Raw genomic sequence first — 15,861 nt, 5'->3', positions numbered from 1 at the left:
CGGGGCGGAGCGGGGCGGGCCGCGCGCTCCGGCGGAGCGGGAGGCTGCGGGCGGCAGCGCCGCGCGCGGGACTGCAGCCCCATGGAGAAGTACAGAGGTGAGGCGGGCGCCGCGCGGGTCCGTGTCCCGCGGCGCGGCCGCCCAGGGCTGCCCGGGGTCCCGGCAGGGGCTGCTCTGGCCCCGCGCGCGAGTGGGGCGGCTGGAGGGCAGGGTTCGCTCTGCCCGCGAGTGGGGCGGCTGCGGGGTGGCCCCGTCCCCGTGCGGGGCGAGGGCAGCTCCGTGGGGTCCCACGGCTGCTGCGCGGTCCCTGGTCCCCTCACCGGGCAGGGGGAAGCGGAGGGAAAAGCCTCGCTTGGGGCAGCGGGGAGCTGAGCCCTTTCTCGCCGTTTCGCTTTCCGCAGCCGCCGAGTTTCGCTGACGCCTCCGCTGTTTTCCTCCGCAGACTCCCGGCCGAGCGGGCAGGGCCGGTGGCGGCTCCCGCGGCTCCCGGGGTGGCGCCTCCCGCGAGCCGGGGCTGGGGCAGCGCGCGGCCCCGGGCGCTGCTCCGGCTCTGCCGCAGCTCCCTGCACCTGCGGGGCACGACGGCCCCTGCGCTGCCTCCTGCGGGGATCTGACCCTCCTGGGGCAGAGTCTGAGCACCCAGGAGAGCAGCTCAGTGCTAGACCAGGGTGGTTCTGCCTGACCCGCTTCGGAGCCGTTATTCCCCATCTGCAGGACTGGGTTACAAGTGAGGAGATGTGCTCAAGTTACGCGGCTCCTGTTTGCTCTTAAAGTCCTAAGGCATCGTTTTCTTAGGACTATTTTTTGATTATGCTATGAGAGTAATTTAGTATTCAGATACAATCATTACTGCCTTGCCTGTTGCATTTTGATCTCTTCCTTACAGTTGATGCTCTACAGGCCAGATAACATCATTCGCAGCCCAGTAGTGACATACTGTTAAAGATAACGTTATAAATCAGATATTGTGCAGTCTGTCATTTATTTGTTCGTTAATTCTGGCAGGATGTGTGTGATCCCATTCAGTTCCAGCAGCGCAGCAGTGGCTTCATTGAGACGCAGCTATGTTTGGGGTATTGTCTTCTCCGGCGGGCGCGTTGCACCCTCGGGGCAGCGAGCGCAGGCGGCTGCGGCGGCACCCACGTTGCGGGTGCGTGCGGTGATGAGGAGCCCGGGCACCCCAGGGCGATTGCAGAGCCCATGGGGGGAGGGTGAGGGTTCCTGGTGTGGAGGAAGCAGGTGGTGGGGAGGGCTGGGCTAGGTGGAGTGGGAGTTGGGAAGCCTTGGGAGCAGGTGGAGAAAGCAATTAAGGTTTTATTCCTAGTCGAGCACTGGGGAGCTGTGGGTATTCCCAGTGATGACCCTTAAGGCATGGTGAGGAGTTCCTGCTGGTGTGGGAGGCTTTGTCCCTGGAGAGGTTGAACTTTTGAGCAGCAAAGTCCTGGTGTGGCAGAGGTAGATGGACCCAAGGAGTGCTGCCCAGGGATATATTTACCCCAGGCTGCTACCTGGGCCTTGCAAGGGGAGGTGAGGTGACTCCCCTCTAGCCTCAAGGGTGAAGTAGCTGTGGGAAGGCTGTGGAGAGCTGGAGGAGGGCACAGGCAAGGTGGACTGCAGGGTGGCATCCTCTCTCTCGTTCTTCCTGTGTATTTTGCATTTAAATAGGAGTTTGATGCAGCTGCCCCATTTTGTACACATAGGTACAAAAGCTGTGCTCTGTGGCTCCTTGTCTGCTCCTTGACCCTGCGTGTTGGATCAGTTGGCTTGGTGCATCCATGACCCATCACCCTCGTGTTGAGTCCTCTCAGACCAGCCCTTGTCACTGTGGTCGCTGGTGATTCTCCTGTGACTCCACAAGTGCTAAGATGTCAAGTGATATGAACCTTGAGGGATTAAGATCATTCTTGTATTTTTAATATTAGAACTCGATAATGGAAATGAAAGACTTATTGCAGCCCAGTTATCCAAAGAAGATAGTTGACATTCTTGTTTTATTCTTAAGCAAAGACACAAACATTGCATTTCTCCTCATCTGGGAGTCTCTGAAGGTTCTGAAGGGCATTGCTGGTATTTGCAGTGCTCCTTGTAAGGTTTTAGAGAAAAGTTGTCTCAACAGAAACAGAGTTCAGTGCAGATGAAGATTAAAATAGCAACTTGGTAGAAAGATAAGGTGCTGGCTTGCTCATTCTCATGTTTTAATGGGCTGGGGGAAAGATGTGGGGATCTAGCTGGAAGTTTGGGTTTGTGCACAAGGTTTGTGTACGTATGTTTTAGCAAGTTCTTGCAAATACAAGGGCTATGCTTGGGATTAAACAGCAGAGCAGAGACAGGAATACAAGACAACAGCTCTGAAACAATCTGAGGCCCCTTTTTAAAAACTGGCTAATCTGCAGTTGCTTCATACTAACGCGATCTAGGCTGTCCATAAACATAGGTGGTTTCTCCTAGGCAGGGCATCAACACAGCTGTTGTGTTTTGTTAATTGGAGTAATTGGCACCTGGAGAGAACAGGGCACGTATTGCCCTGTAGACCAAATCCAGTACAAAATGAGATGAAAATGAACACGCTGAGCAGCTCTCTAGCAGGTGCAATGACTTGTGCTTGTGTAAGGGTGGCCCTGCTGGGCTTTGGAGTGGGGAACAGACTCTGTTGGGGAGATAGCAGCAGGAGGGCACAGCTTACTCAGCACAGACTGAGGAGATGAAGCCTTTCTCTGTGACTGGAACCACAGCCCACTTCAATTACACACTCCCCGTGTCCACCTGCCAAGGCCTCCTCCCCGCTCTCGCCCGTGCAGCGTGGCTGCCTCTTGCTGCGCTTGCTCCGAGAACAGGGCACCCAGGGGTGCTCGCAGGGGGTGCGCGCCGCCCCGAGCGAGGCGTGCGCCCTGCAAATGCTCACAAGACCATTTCCATCAACACCAGTGACTGCCTGTGTGTGTGTTCAGCTGCCTGGCCTGGGGATGCTGCTTTTGCTGCCTTCCAGAATGGCTGCTGAGACTTGCTGCTGTTGCTGGGACTAAGGCGCGGGAATCTGTAGGCAGTGACAGTGGGTGCAGCACGGGGTCCTCTCGCTGCTCCTCATAACGCCTAGTGTTGGTCATTGTGCAGAACTGCCAGCAAAGTGCTCCTCGAGCTCTGAGCTGCTGGGCGCCTGCTGGAGGCAGCGCTTGAGCCCTGGGGCTCTGCAAGGCTTCCCGCAACCCCTCTGTGCGGCTGTCCCTCCTCTGCTCGCGCTGTGCAGCTGGGCACGTGAATGAGTCTGGTGTTCAGGGGCTCGTGCTGAGCACCTAGAGCCAGTGCCTTCCTTATACATCCATCCTACCTGGATAAACTAGATGCTGTTCTCTTCAGAGCTCCTTTGGAGTTTCTGAAAAGGCAGGAGTACATCAGAGGCAGGGAAGTGTGTCTTCAGGCAGTAGCAGAGAGCCCGGAGCCACGGGAAACAGCTCAGAGGACCAAACCTCAACCAGGTGCACCTGTAGTAAAGATGCAGATTTTCCTCTATGCAGCTGCCTGCCCGAAGCCCAGATCCAGACCTAGGAACCCAAACGGGATTCCTGGAGTCGCACAGCCAGTTGGATAACTCATGTGCTGTTGTTTACTTGTCTAGGGAGTTGTGTCATCTACAGACAAGCCCAGTCAGTGCTACCAGCCCACTCTGTCATTCCAGTGGGATTGACGTGGCCTGGCCCTGAGGAGCTGCAGGTAGAAGTGACAGCGCTGCTGGTTTCCGGGCTGGAACCACTTGGTTCTGGCTTGGGAGTGAAGGAATAAATCCCACAGAAGGGATAAGCACCCTGCTAGTAACCAGGAGAAAGCATTTCCATTGCAACAGCTCTGCTGCAATTGGAAGGAGAGTGGTTAAGCTTGAAGTTCTTGCTCTGAGGTATTGCAGGTAGTAAAGATTTGCAGGAGCTCAAGGAATGACTGTATAAGTTCACAAAAAAAAACGTTTTGAACTTCAGATGCTTCTTTGTAACTCAAGTTCTTTAAAACAATAAATTTTAAAAATAAATAAAGGACATGCTGAGATTCACCTGACCCCAGAACCCAGAGCTCTAAGAGAGAAAGTTTGAAATGTTAACAGAAATTGCTAGTACTGGTAAAACGAGCCCTTTCTGTGTCCCTCAGCCACTCCTCGGGTGCCCAGCAGCTGGTTTCTTCAAGCTCTGCCATGGTGCTGTTTGTGCTTCGTTGCAGAGGTCGAGCCCAGCTGCGCTCACCTGCTGCCTCCTCGCTGTAAAACTGAGCGGCTTTCCTGCTTCTGCAGCTTCTGCTTCCCCCGGGGCCGAGGGAAAAATGACAAGGGTGATGATTGGAGTGGGGTAGCTGGTGGGTCGGGATCACCGGGGGAAGAGCTGTTGCTAAAGGAGAAGTGAGATTTGTAAATATTCCTGGCCAGGGACTGACTTGGTGCCCCTGCAGGCTGGGACGCGGCCGTGGAGCTCGGCTGTGGCAATGTGGGACCCAGGGTGCAGCAGGATCCTGCCCAGCGGAGGCCCTGGGAACAGCACTGGTTTGGTCTAAAGTTCAAAACACCAGGGTCAGCACCCACTAAAATACTTTTTTCTTTCTTTTCTTTCTTTTTCTCTTTTTCCACTGACCTATTGCCTTCTCTGTGGGCAAGATTCCATAGAAAGCCTGTCTGATGATGGCTTGGTGTATGGCAACATTGTCTTCAGTTATAAACAGCCCTGTCTGGAAGTAAATATCTCAGAATTATGGGATCAGACTGAAACTCCCACATAGCATGCAGATTTGGCTGCTTGGGATTTAATAAAGCCTGCATTTTTTTCCCCCTTTGGGTAGACTGTGCTGTGTCTTGCACAGAGCTTTTTTTCCTGATACGTCTCCCCCTCGCCACCACCTCTGGATTGCTTAGGTTAAGAACATAGTGGAGGGCTTATGAAAAGCCTGGGAAATAGAGATCCGCCAGCCTTAGCTGCCAGTTCAGCCTGTGGGCTTCTTCCTTCAGTGTGTGTGGGAACTGGAATCGCTTCCTGAGATACCCGGGAGCAGCAGCAGCCCCCAGCACAGCGGTGATGCACGTGTTTTTCCAAGTGCTCTGCTGACTTAGGAGGCTAAATCTTTTTAAAAATATATCTTCAGACTTCTAGTATGACTAATAATTAATGGATCCAGGCTTTTTGTGAGGCGGCATTGAGTTTGAGTGAAGAGGTGGGCTGCTTAGCAGCTTGGAAGGTTTTTTTTTCTTGAAAATGTTTGCATAACACTTTGGCAGCAGCGCTTTGGAAGAGGTGGGTCTGAGCCAGGAGGGCCTCACAGCTTGTGCTCAAGCTGTGGCTTGAGACCTCCTGCCCCAGGCTGAGTGCAAGTGCTGGGTTGCTGATGGGATGGGGTCTCCGTGATGGACCTTGCATGTGCAACAAGGCAGCCGGCTCCATCAGGTGATGAGGGGAGCACAGGCTTCCAGATAAGATATCTGCAAGCAAATCTCGGTCCAAAGCCGTTCAGCAAATCTCATTGTTATTTATCACTTCAAAATGCAAAAGCAAAGTCTTGGGAAGAAAGAGCTGGCTCCCAGGGAGCACGAGTTACACAACGGTTTTGCTGGGTCACTGTTGGCTTTAGCTGAACGTCTCTCCAAAGGCATGTTTGAAATTTGGGGCTTTCTGTTGCTGAGGAATGTGGCTGGTCCAGCTGCAGCCCCACGGGCTTCCAGCAGCTCCATCAACTTGTCACTTCTGTGGAACAAACTATTGCATGTGTCCAGTCTGACCCAGTGCCAGGTGACTCCAGCCTCTGGTAGACACATTGTAAATGGGCTGAAATCAGCAGTAACGCAAAGGGACACCGTCTGCTCTCTGTTGGTGACAGTATGCAGTCACGCTGGTCTAGTGGCTGTCACTTACTGGGGCAAAAGGCTGTAAATGCAGAAGTTGGGCTTGTCTTCAAAAGCCAGGTTGTGGCAAGCCAGATGTCTGCAGTGGAGGCGCTCTGTCCCCTCCGTCCCATGAGCTTTATCCCTGCTCTTTGGCCGGGGAGCACGTCCTGACTCCTCAGTTCAAAGCCTGTGTGTTGAGGGATATTTTGCATTTTACTGCAACCTCTAAGAATGTGCATTGTAGTCTTGGATGGTGGGAGTTTGTGCTTTTTTTATTGTCATGCTGCTTAGACTTCCCCGTTGCCTTAGGGTGTACAGAACCAGGCGAAGAGCTGGGATTATAATGTCCTGTTCCACATCTGTTACAGGATTGCCTGATTTTGGGCAGCTGAAGTATAATAAAGCCCTGTACGAAGAGAAAACTGCTTAGACTAATTGTCCTCCATCTAAGAGGACAAAACAAAGCAGCTAAGACCTTTTTACCTTGCTGAGTGAGCTGAAAGATGGGGTGTAGGATCTACTTCATCTGACTGCAGCCAGTTTTTTTGCTGTCTGCTGGAAATCCAGTGTGTGCGCAAGCCTGTGTGTGAAGGCATCTCTTGGCTCGGTTCATTGGAGAAGTTATTCTGTGGGGATCACCATGGGACCTGTCTGCTCCTACTGTAGGCAGCACTTGGTGCCTTGCTGGTGAAGCTGGCTGACAGGACAAGTTCTCAGTAACTTATCTGACTTACCTGGTGGCCACATCCCTTGCTCTCCTGCTGGCTACAAAAGGAAAAGTGTAAGACAGTGAAGAAGAGCTGCATGTGAATCTGCATGAACGAGATCTGAGTGGACGTGGGTTGCGCCTGCTCTCTGTGCTCCTGCCTTCCTTCTGCATTGATGTCCTCCAGGAGCCGAGTGCTCTCGTCACTGAGGCTCAGCCCACGTGCAGCCTGGGCATCTCCAAAGATCTCTGGAATGAGTAGTCTCTGCCGAGCGACTTCTCATGTGCTTGGTCTCCTTCATCCCACCCGGTGCTTGCAGCAACTCCAGCTGGTCTGTGAAGAAGCTTTAGGAAGACAGAAAGCATCACAGGGCTAGCTTTGTTTGTCATGATGGTCCTAATTATGGACTGGTTTGTCTGTCCCTTAACCTCATTGTAACACCAAGGAGTTAAAAACGTAACGCTGTTTCTGCACGCCAAGCTGGTGGATTGCGTTTTGGTTGATAAGGAAACGCTGAGGAGATACAACCCAAATGTTCTCCAGGGCTGTAGGGGAGAGGTGCTCGCCTTCAAAGAAAATCAAAAAGCTGAATTTGTTCTTTCTTGCACAAAATCAACTTCCACGCCTTTTAACAAAGCATAGTTTGTAAATGACCTACTCTTGAGCTAAGCACAGTATAATTTTATATAAACATAGGTTCTTGTTACTGCGTTAACTTTATTCTTTCTTCCCTTTTCCAGTCATATTTTCTGATACATGTAAGTGTGCAGAGATGTGCAGTGCCTTTCAACTTTCTGTGATGAGCAATGCCTGCTGATGATACTTCTTGGTTGCCTAGAAGCTGTGTCAATTTAATTTTCTTGCTGCAGGTAAAGCTTTGAAATCGTTCCCCTAGTGCAGACACGCCACTTCTTTGTGAAATTAGGTTATCTTGCAGGTGCAGAAAGGAATCGTTTGCTTGTCTAATACTGGTTGCCCTAATGTAAAACTGTACAGACATCGTGAGTGATTCAAGTGCATCATAAATGTAGCAACCTTTGCAAGCCAGGCCTGAGTTGTACCTGATTCCAGGTGGATTCTAAGGTTTAGTTCAGCAAATAACCTTTATGTGTGCATATGTGTGCTTAGGTTAACCTGTGCTGAGTTTTCTGGGATATGGGATTGTAAATCCTCCTCTGATCCTGATCTACGGATACTGAGGCACTGTCAATGTTGTCTGTCAGCTGAGTGCTTGGAGCACAGCAGATAATCACCCTGTCTGCTCAGCAGGCTCTTGAGGTGGAGATGATCACCTGTAAATGCCAAAATCATGATCAGTCCAAATATCTAAGCCAGAGTAACTCATTTGTATAGTAAGTCAGTGTAAACTGGTAATAAAATGGAGAAAAGCAGACCCAAGAGAGGATATGGTTGGTTTGTGTCTGTGTCTGTGTGGGAATCTGTGCTAGTTAAGTGACTGTAACATAGTTTTGAGATCAGGTTGTTCAAGCTGGGGCTGAGAAACGCGCGGCCGCCGCAGGGAGGGAGTCCAGGCATCAGCACCTCCCGTGAGCACCCGCGGTTCCACTTGCCTTGAAATTCTCTTTGAAATGGGATTTAATTAAATGGGATTTAATTTTCTTGTTTTTCTGGACTGGCTACCTCAATGTTCCCTCATTTCCTTGGCTTAGATAATGTAATTCCCCATAGGTTATGTGGGTTTTGTTTGTTTGTTTTCATTTGCTGTTGGTATCATTTCAGCTATGGCAATTTTTATTTTTATGGCAATTGGTTACAAATGCCACAGGAATTTTAAAGCACGTGGGTAAACAAGAATGCAGCCAGTTGTTCTAGCACAGTGTGAGAGGGTTTGAAGAGTGTGTGTAGGATGTCCTGTTAATGCTGTGCATGTACTAAAATGGAGTATCCCTTTAGCTAAAGTAGTTCGCTTAGTGCCTGTCTGAAATTAGGCAGTTGCTACAAAACCACTGTAAAAAACAGTGTATAAACAGTGTACAGATTGCAAGTGTTTCCATCATTCAGGTACCTGCTCTCTCTGTTAAGAAGCGTGTATCTGCAAGATGCTCTGTTTCTAAGATACTCTAAGATACTCTTGTTATATTTCAGTCAGACAACCTCTCCCTAACTCTCCCGATGAGCTGTAAAATGTTTTTGGTTTGCTTTTGTTCCCATCCTGGACTGAGTTTTTGTTGGAAATGCTCAGTTTTCAGCATATTTTCTTGTTTTTCCCTGATAGACATAAATGTCTCTTGGCCCATCCTTGGAGGCGGTTGGAAAGGGGCTGAATTCATTCCTGATGTCACTCCAGCAGAGCCAGTGGACTGACCACAAGGGTCAGACTGGATCTAAGATTTACATTAGGTTTGCTGCAGGTCTTACGGATTTTATTGATACGTTTCTTAAATACATTTCAGGAGCAGTTGATAAAGATGCTTTAGATAAGCCAAGAAACCTAGTTTTAAGGTAACAAAAGCTAATTTGTGGTAGAGCAGAAATGAAAGAATTGGTGACTCATTAGCCAAATGGATATGCTAATGGCTTTGGGTGCTAATGGAACAGATGTGACTGACCCTTGCTACAGACATAGTTGCATGGACCATGAAGGATGGGGAAGCACGAGCACCCTGGAGATGTGTGGCGTTAAAACGCAGCTGAATTATCTCTGGAGACCTCTGCAAGGGCTGGGGGCTCCTGGTGTTGAGAGCAACAGAGCAGGTTGTAGGAGAACCTGCACAGACCTTGTCAACATTTGGCTTCTCTGATGGCCTAGGCTGAAGAGGCTTCTGATAAAATAGTGCTTCTGAGAATTTTCCAAAATCCCCAATTCCATGTTGCGATTTCAAATTTTCCATTCAGAGCTTAATGATGGTTGCCTTCCTCGTGCATAACATTCAGTTCTTTTTTGTGTGTGTTATGCAGGCATGCTCTGGACACGTCAGCAAGAGCTAGTAAAATACTCTGTTTTAAATTTCTAAACAGAATCGCTCCTTAGCACAGAGTGGGTGACTCTTCCGGATGAAAGTCAAATGGCAAACTTCTGATTTGAGCTGCATGACGAGAAGCTTTGGACTAGAAAAGGTGATTCAGTTAGCAGCAAAGAATAACTCCGTATAGTGAATTTAGAAGTAAAGCCCTACGATTTTAGGCTATGGTGACTTCAACATGTCAGTCATATCATATGTGGTAAAAAAAAAAAATGAATGCCACAACTTCTGAAATGAAGTGTGGGGCTTTTCTGACATTGGTGGCCAGCGTCCTGACAATGCAGGGAACTTGATCTGGCTCCCACACCAGCTCTTGGCGATACCTGGGCAAGAGAAGGGTCCTCAGGGCGTGTTTCTTTTTGCTTTTTTCTCCATCCACCACTGGCCCCAGTTTTGTTCTGCATTGCTGTAGGCTGAGCACGAAGGGGTTGTCTACCTGGAGAGCATCAGGGAGCGTTTCCTCCTGCTTTGCAGTGACTGTATGCAGTACAGGGCAAGGGAAGCAGCAGAATTTCAGTGCTGAGCATTCCAAGTGCTGTTGCTTCCCTCAGTTCTCTTGGGAGATGATTGCATGGTTTTGGAGGTCTCATTTCTGCTAGGAACGTGAGGTAAAAGCATTGTGAGTTATTAGTACTGAATGTATATAGTGGAAGTGTAAGATAATTTCTTGGTGTGACAAAACCTCCCCTTTCACTAATGTCAAAGAGCAGCTGGTGCTGTGCTGAGGAATGGGGAACGTGTGTCTGTGCAGGGGAGCTGCTGAGGATGCAGCTCTGCCCCTTGCGCGGTCCCCTGGTTGGAACCATCTGCCCCTGAGTGCCTGGGCCAAGCTGTGCAGAGGGCAGCGGCTGCTCTCCTGCGAGGAGCAGCGTGGTCGGCCACGCTCGGGTAAGCCACAGCGCAGAGGCTGCTCTTGTAGGTGATTCAGAAGCCCAACGTTCACCTGAGGGAAGCGGGGAGAGCGTGGCGGGAGGGAAGGGAAGGTCAGGGCAGCAGGACCTGCCCTTGCCATGGTCAGGAGTCCTCCAGCTCGTCGCTGCGTGGTGGGGACGGCCAGGGCAGCTTGGCCCCTGTCTAACAGTGTGGGCTGAGAGATCCCTGCTGCAGAGCAGGGCTGCTCGCTGCATCCCCTGCTGAAGCAAGGAGAGGGGTCACGTGTCCCGCCTTCATCTTCCTCCTGAGGGAATGTGCGGGAGGGAGGTGGTGCCTCCTATCCATCTTTCAGCAGATGGAAAGCTCCCAGATGTTATCAGATCACCTGTCCTCCTCTTCTTCCGACTTCTCTTTGTGCATATTGTTAACTTTTTTATTGTGTTGACACATTTCCAAGTGTTACTTCATTTTTCAGCAAAGTTCTGCAAAGACAGATAAAAGCGAGGTCCCTTCTCAGGAAATGACCCCATTTATTTATCTGAAGTGGGGTTTATTGTGGCAGTGAACCCCCTGCCACATAGACAAGACTTTGTCAGCCAAAGAATCTGGTTTTATAGAACCTAAGTTGTTCAGAACCAATTTCTTAGAGACTAGTAGTTACACCAAAGGTCAAAAAGGAGTTCAGTGAAGCTGGGAAGGTTAATCCCAAGTAAATGCTCAGCAATGTGTATGTGCACTCCGAGTTTTTGGTGGCACTTCTGCTCTTACCGTGCTTCTGTCTTGAGGATGAAGCGTTACATAAAGCAGTGTTGTGAAAATGGGTGACTTTACCCAACGGCACCACACAGGTGTTAAAGAAATTATTCTGGTGAGTAGCGTTGGTCATATGCACGTTAGCAGAAAGACTGGAAATGGGGATTCCAGTCCCTCAGGAGCAGGCCTAAATGGGACAGGGAATGAAGGCACCAGGAGCTCATGCTGCTTCACACCGGGGGAAGCTTTTAACGTTTGACAGAACAGTCCTTTCTCTTGAAAGGTATTGGGTAATATACAGTGAGAAGCTTCATCTACAGCTCTAAAACTAAAGCCTTTGAAATCTGTTTCATTTTGAACAGTTTCCAGGTGTTTATGAATTATAAATGGCAGTTAAAAGTACCTGAGAATTTTGGTGCCATAATGGTTATTAACTGCTCTTAATGTATGCAGTGACAAAATGTAACTTCAGTGCAGAATCGGTGAGAATCCTCAAAGCTACAGGTATGTTTAATATTGCCATATTGTTGCATGATCTCTTTCAAGTGAAGGGAAATTGATGTGATAAGCATCATATCAGAAAACTAAAACAGGGCTGCAGAAATTCCTGATTGACAGCAAATACCATCGTATTTTAGTAGAAGGACAAAAGCAGATAAATAATAAATGCAGTAGGGAGCAAGGAAACCATGTAGTAACTGCAAAAGATTCCAACACATGGAAAATTCAATTCTGTGGAGAGTTAAGTCCCTCTTATGTAATCGAGATCAATGGCAATGAGCTGATGTCAGTATTGGACTGGCTTAATGCATGGATGGAAAATTGTGGCCTTGCAAAGACCTGCACACAGAGTGGATGCTCCACACAGACTGGATTTCCATTAGCCGCCCTTCTACCTATGAGGGCCCTGGTCTAAACCCAGCAGAAGTAGATACCAGTCTCAGGGGAGCAGCAATCCTTTTCTAGGGGGGATCTTATTCTAAAAGAAGCCACTGGCAGACAGTGAGAACCGCAGTGAGCATCTGCGTTTTTCCTGGTTGTTCAGGTTGAAGCTTACCCTTCGCTTTCCATCAGCATGAGCCCGTTGCACTGTGGTCACCCTCCGTAGGGTTTCACTGGCCCAGTAGCTTTGGGAACCCCCTGTGCAGGTGGGATTTTCCTGATTTTTGGCTGGAAGGGGCTGTAGCTGGCCCCGGAGGAGGGATGGGTGTCCCTTCTGCCCCAGCACCTGCAGAGGCGACATGTCATTGCAGAGTGACAGCAGGTCCCACACGACATAAAGATAGCAAACTTTCTCTTCAATGTCTTAGACATATTTTCTGCATTTCTGCTAAGTCCCTTAAGCTTAACCAAATGCCTTCTGCACTATGGAATAACCACTCCTAAAAATGGTGCTGGAGGGGGGTGACATCCTCAGCTTGGAGAGCAGTGTTAAAGTGACCACATTGCACTCTGCTCTGCAGATCTCTTGGAAGTTGGCCTGTGTCTTCCCTGAGAAACAGCTGCTCAGAAATTTTGGAGAAAAGCTGTTTTATTTTTCACATTCTGGCGGATTTGAGACCCACCAGCTGGCTGTGGAGCCTGCCAAGGCTCCTCACTGTTGTGGAAATGTACAGTAACTGGGCAGGAGTAGCTGTAAGCCCCTTTTGGACTTAAGTGAGAAAATGTCTTCATACTGGGAAGCTGCTGATTGTCTCTTTCAAAGGAGAAATAAATCAGAAGGGAATTGCTGTGTCTCTGCCAATAAATAAGCTCATTCTGGTGAGTTTGTCGTCCCTGTTTCCATTTTTGCTGTCCCTGTTTCCACAGTACCTTTTAGGCTCTGTCTCCTGGATGGAGTTGTCCAAGCCCTTCAAGGCCTTCCTGCTCTTTATGTCTATACTTGAAATGTGATGTTCAGCTTAGAAAGCTGATTCGCAAATTGATTTTTTTGACTGGTTATATCCATTTTGCGCATCAAATTATTTGTGCTATTTCAATCCGAGGACAAATTTTTGATAATATTGCAGAATATCTTCAATAAGTTAAGATCCAGTCTGAACAGACTCAATTAAGTGAGCAGAGATGGATGTAAGGCTTCTGTTAAAGTGACTTACTATGTAAGCATGATTTCTGTCGCTATGTGTAAAATATACGTACATACGTGTGTGTGTGTGCGTGTTTTAATGTGTATGCATTTAGGTAAATATTCTGATTTGCATTTCCCACCCTCTTCCTCCCACACCCACATGGAGAAAAATTTAAAAGAAGTATTTTGCTTACTGCTGTAAGTCAAAATGAAATATGTTTGTCTAATCCTGTCGGGGCAGAGGAAGAGGGGAAGGCCAAGAAAGCAAATGCGTGTTGTGCTAGTGAGGGTGTTCAGATACTCCCAGGACTGTGTGATGCAACTTGACCCAGAGCCAGTGTTTCAGCTAGAAAGCGAACACAGGTGATTGCTGATTAAGATTAGCCTGCACAATATTAACAAATTAATATTATGCGAGTGTTTGGTTTAAGGTAGCATCTAGTAATACAGGTGAGGAAACCAGATTCTGTCTTTCTGATGACATATGTATTTTTAATCTCTGTATTTTAGTTTTAAAACAGAAACACAAGCAATCCACTGATACGCTTATGTGATCAGCAGGAAGTCCATTTGGAGGCCACTCAACAGTGGCTTAACCCAGGGGTTGGTACTGGGCCCAATACCATTGAGCATCTTCATTAATGATGTGGATGATGGAACAGAATGCATCCTTCACAAATTTGGACCTACTTTTGGTAGGTTCAATGTTTCTAAACTTGTGATTGTTCAGATATCCTACAAAACCATCTTGAAATTGTGCTGTCAGGGCTAGGAGAAGAGGCTTTCCTGTGCTGAAGGACTTGCTGCCTCTCTGATGTCCTCATTAAAAATGTTGTGCAGAAAGTTGGTTTCATCAGCAGCTCGACTTGGCTGCAGGGAACATGATGTTTGTTTATTTGTGTTCACCAGGGGGGCTCTTGGCTGGTCAGCCACTTCCCATGCACTTCTAGGCTGCCCTTTTTGGTGTCCTTGCCCCAAACGAAAGGTGCATCTGTGTCCCTGTCAGGCAGTGGAGCTGATCTGGGGAGACTCTTTAGCCAGGTTGTCTGCAGCCCAGCTGAGAGTGGCTCTTTGTGATGTGGATCCTCTTTGGCTGCCCTCTATTTTTAGATGTTTGGAAGCGTTGCTGGGATGTTCCTCGCCAGATGATCTGGCGCGTTGGCTCTCCTGCGTGTGCTGGAGCTCAGCTGAGCAGAAGGGATTTCTAGTGTAAATGCACATCTGTTGCTCCTTAAGCGTGACCACTGTCAAGGTTTCCATCTCTCCAACAAAGCAGTTCTTAGCCAAAGCCTGGTACTCTTTTTTTTTTTTTTTTTCACTTCCCTCCTCCTTTGTTTTTTGTTCAAGAGAAGAGAGGAACTCTTGACGGTAGCTTTTTTAATCAAAAAGATGAGTTTTCCATAACTCTCAAGTAGATGTTCAAGGCACCCACAGCTTTGCTGGTGAAAGCCACTTGTTTGGGCAAAACCCACTTGTTGCATTTGAGGGCTGCCCCTCGGAAGGTGCCTCGCTTGTCTAGGCAAAGACAAGGGCAAAGATCCCGGTCTTCCCCTCCCCACTGGAGCCCCCATGCCCGAGGAAACATCGTGTCCATGCAGGAAAACAAGGGACATTGTTTTCACAGGGTGCAAATCTCCTCCCTCCACCCTCCGCTGCTGGTATCTCGGCTTTAAATCCTGAAGGAAGGAGCAGGCTGAGTCATCTGGCGCTGCGTGTGTATTTACAAAGCAGAGGGGTGGGAAGAGTGCAGGGGCTGGAGGAGAAAGGGATGCAGAGTCATGCGGTAGATCTTGGCCAGACACGGTGGGTTCCCCCCACTCTCCTCTCTGTCTTTGGGCTCCATTGCAGACACTGACTGACCCGTTTGAGGAGCGAGGCCATCAATAGGAGCTGCTTCAAGGAACCACTGACAGCATCAAACAGCTGAGCTAAACCTGCTTGGAGTTTCCTTGCAAAACCTCCCTTGTGAGCACGAGGAGGGACAGAAAGGCGCTTTGAAGATTCCTGATGCCGAGATAAGAGCGCTGATTCGGCTTTCCCTCCTTTTTTTCCCCAGCACTGGCTGTGGTGGGGGAGACAGTCTGCAGCGCCAGTCACTTCAGCTGCTGTGTGCATTAGCTACAGCCCGTAGCCACCTGGCTTTGATCTTGCTCACGGCGGAGCAAGGGGAGAGTGCGCAGAGCAGCTCCTCGGGGGCTGCAGCTGCCCTGGGGTCCTGGCTGCGGTGCCCCTGGCCCTGCTGCTCTGCACATCCTAGTGAACACGCTTGCCCAGAGAGGCTGCTTCTCCAAGGGGACCGTTCCTGCTGCACGGCTCTATCCATTTGTGGGGCAGCTGCGCGTTAAACCACGCCTGCAAGTGCTGTGTGTCCCTGAAGGAGCAGAAAAGGTGGCTGCGTTTGCAGGGTCCCTGCTTTCTGCAAGGGGCAGGATGAGAGCCTGGGCTGGGTGGCTGTGAGGGGAGTTGGGGATGGGGAAGGAGAGCAGTGCAGAGGGATGGCTTTCTGCCTATGCTGCCCATGTTATGGGAACAGGGAGTTAGCTGCTGAAACAAACGGGCAGGAAATGGGAAGCGAGCAAAGGAAAGGGCTCCTCTGCGAGCTGTGCGGCATGGCCGCTCGGGCCAAGG

General features: G+C 49.4%; 1 protein-coding gene across 3 annotated transcripts in view; it reads left to right on the top strand.

The window, feature by feature from the left end:
* The first annotated feature begins 46 nt into the window (after positions 1–46).
* The window catches only part of AFAP1L2 (actin filament associated protein 1 like 2), a 63,503-nt gene continuing 47,688 nt past the window's right edge, over positions 47–15,861 (top strand). For all 3 annotated transcript variants that reach the window (XM_026050588.1, XM_026050587.1, XM_026050586.1), the window contains exon 1: positions 47–97. In XM_026050588.1, coding sequence (XP_025906373.1) covers positions 82–97 — 16 coding nt within the window. In that variant the 5' untranslated portion in view covers positions 47–81. The remainder of the gene's footprint in view (positions 98–15,861) is intronic.

The sequence above is a fragment of the Nothoprocta perdicaria genome, unplaced genomic scaffold (assembly GCF_003342845.1).
Source record: "Nothoprocta perdicaria isolate Ctin4 unplaced genomic scaffold, notPer1 scaffold_7, whole genome shotgun sequence".
NCBI lineage: Eukaryota > Metazoa > Chordata > Aves > Tinamiformes > Tinamidae > Nothoprocta > Nothoprocta perdicaria.
This window is presented reverse-complemented; position numbering and strand designations above follow the sequence as displayed.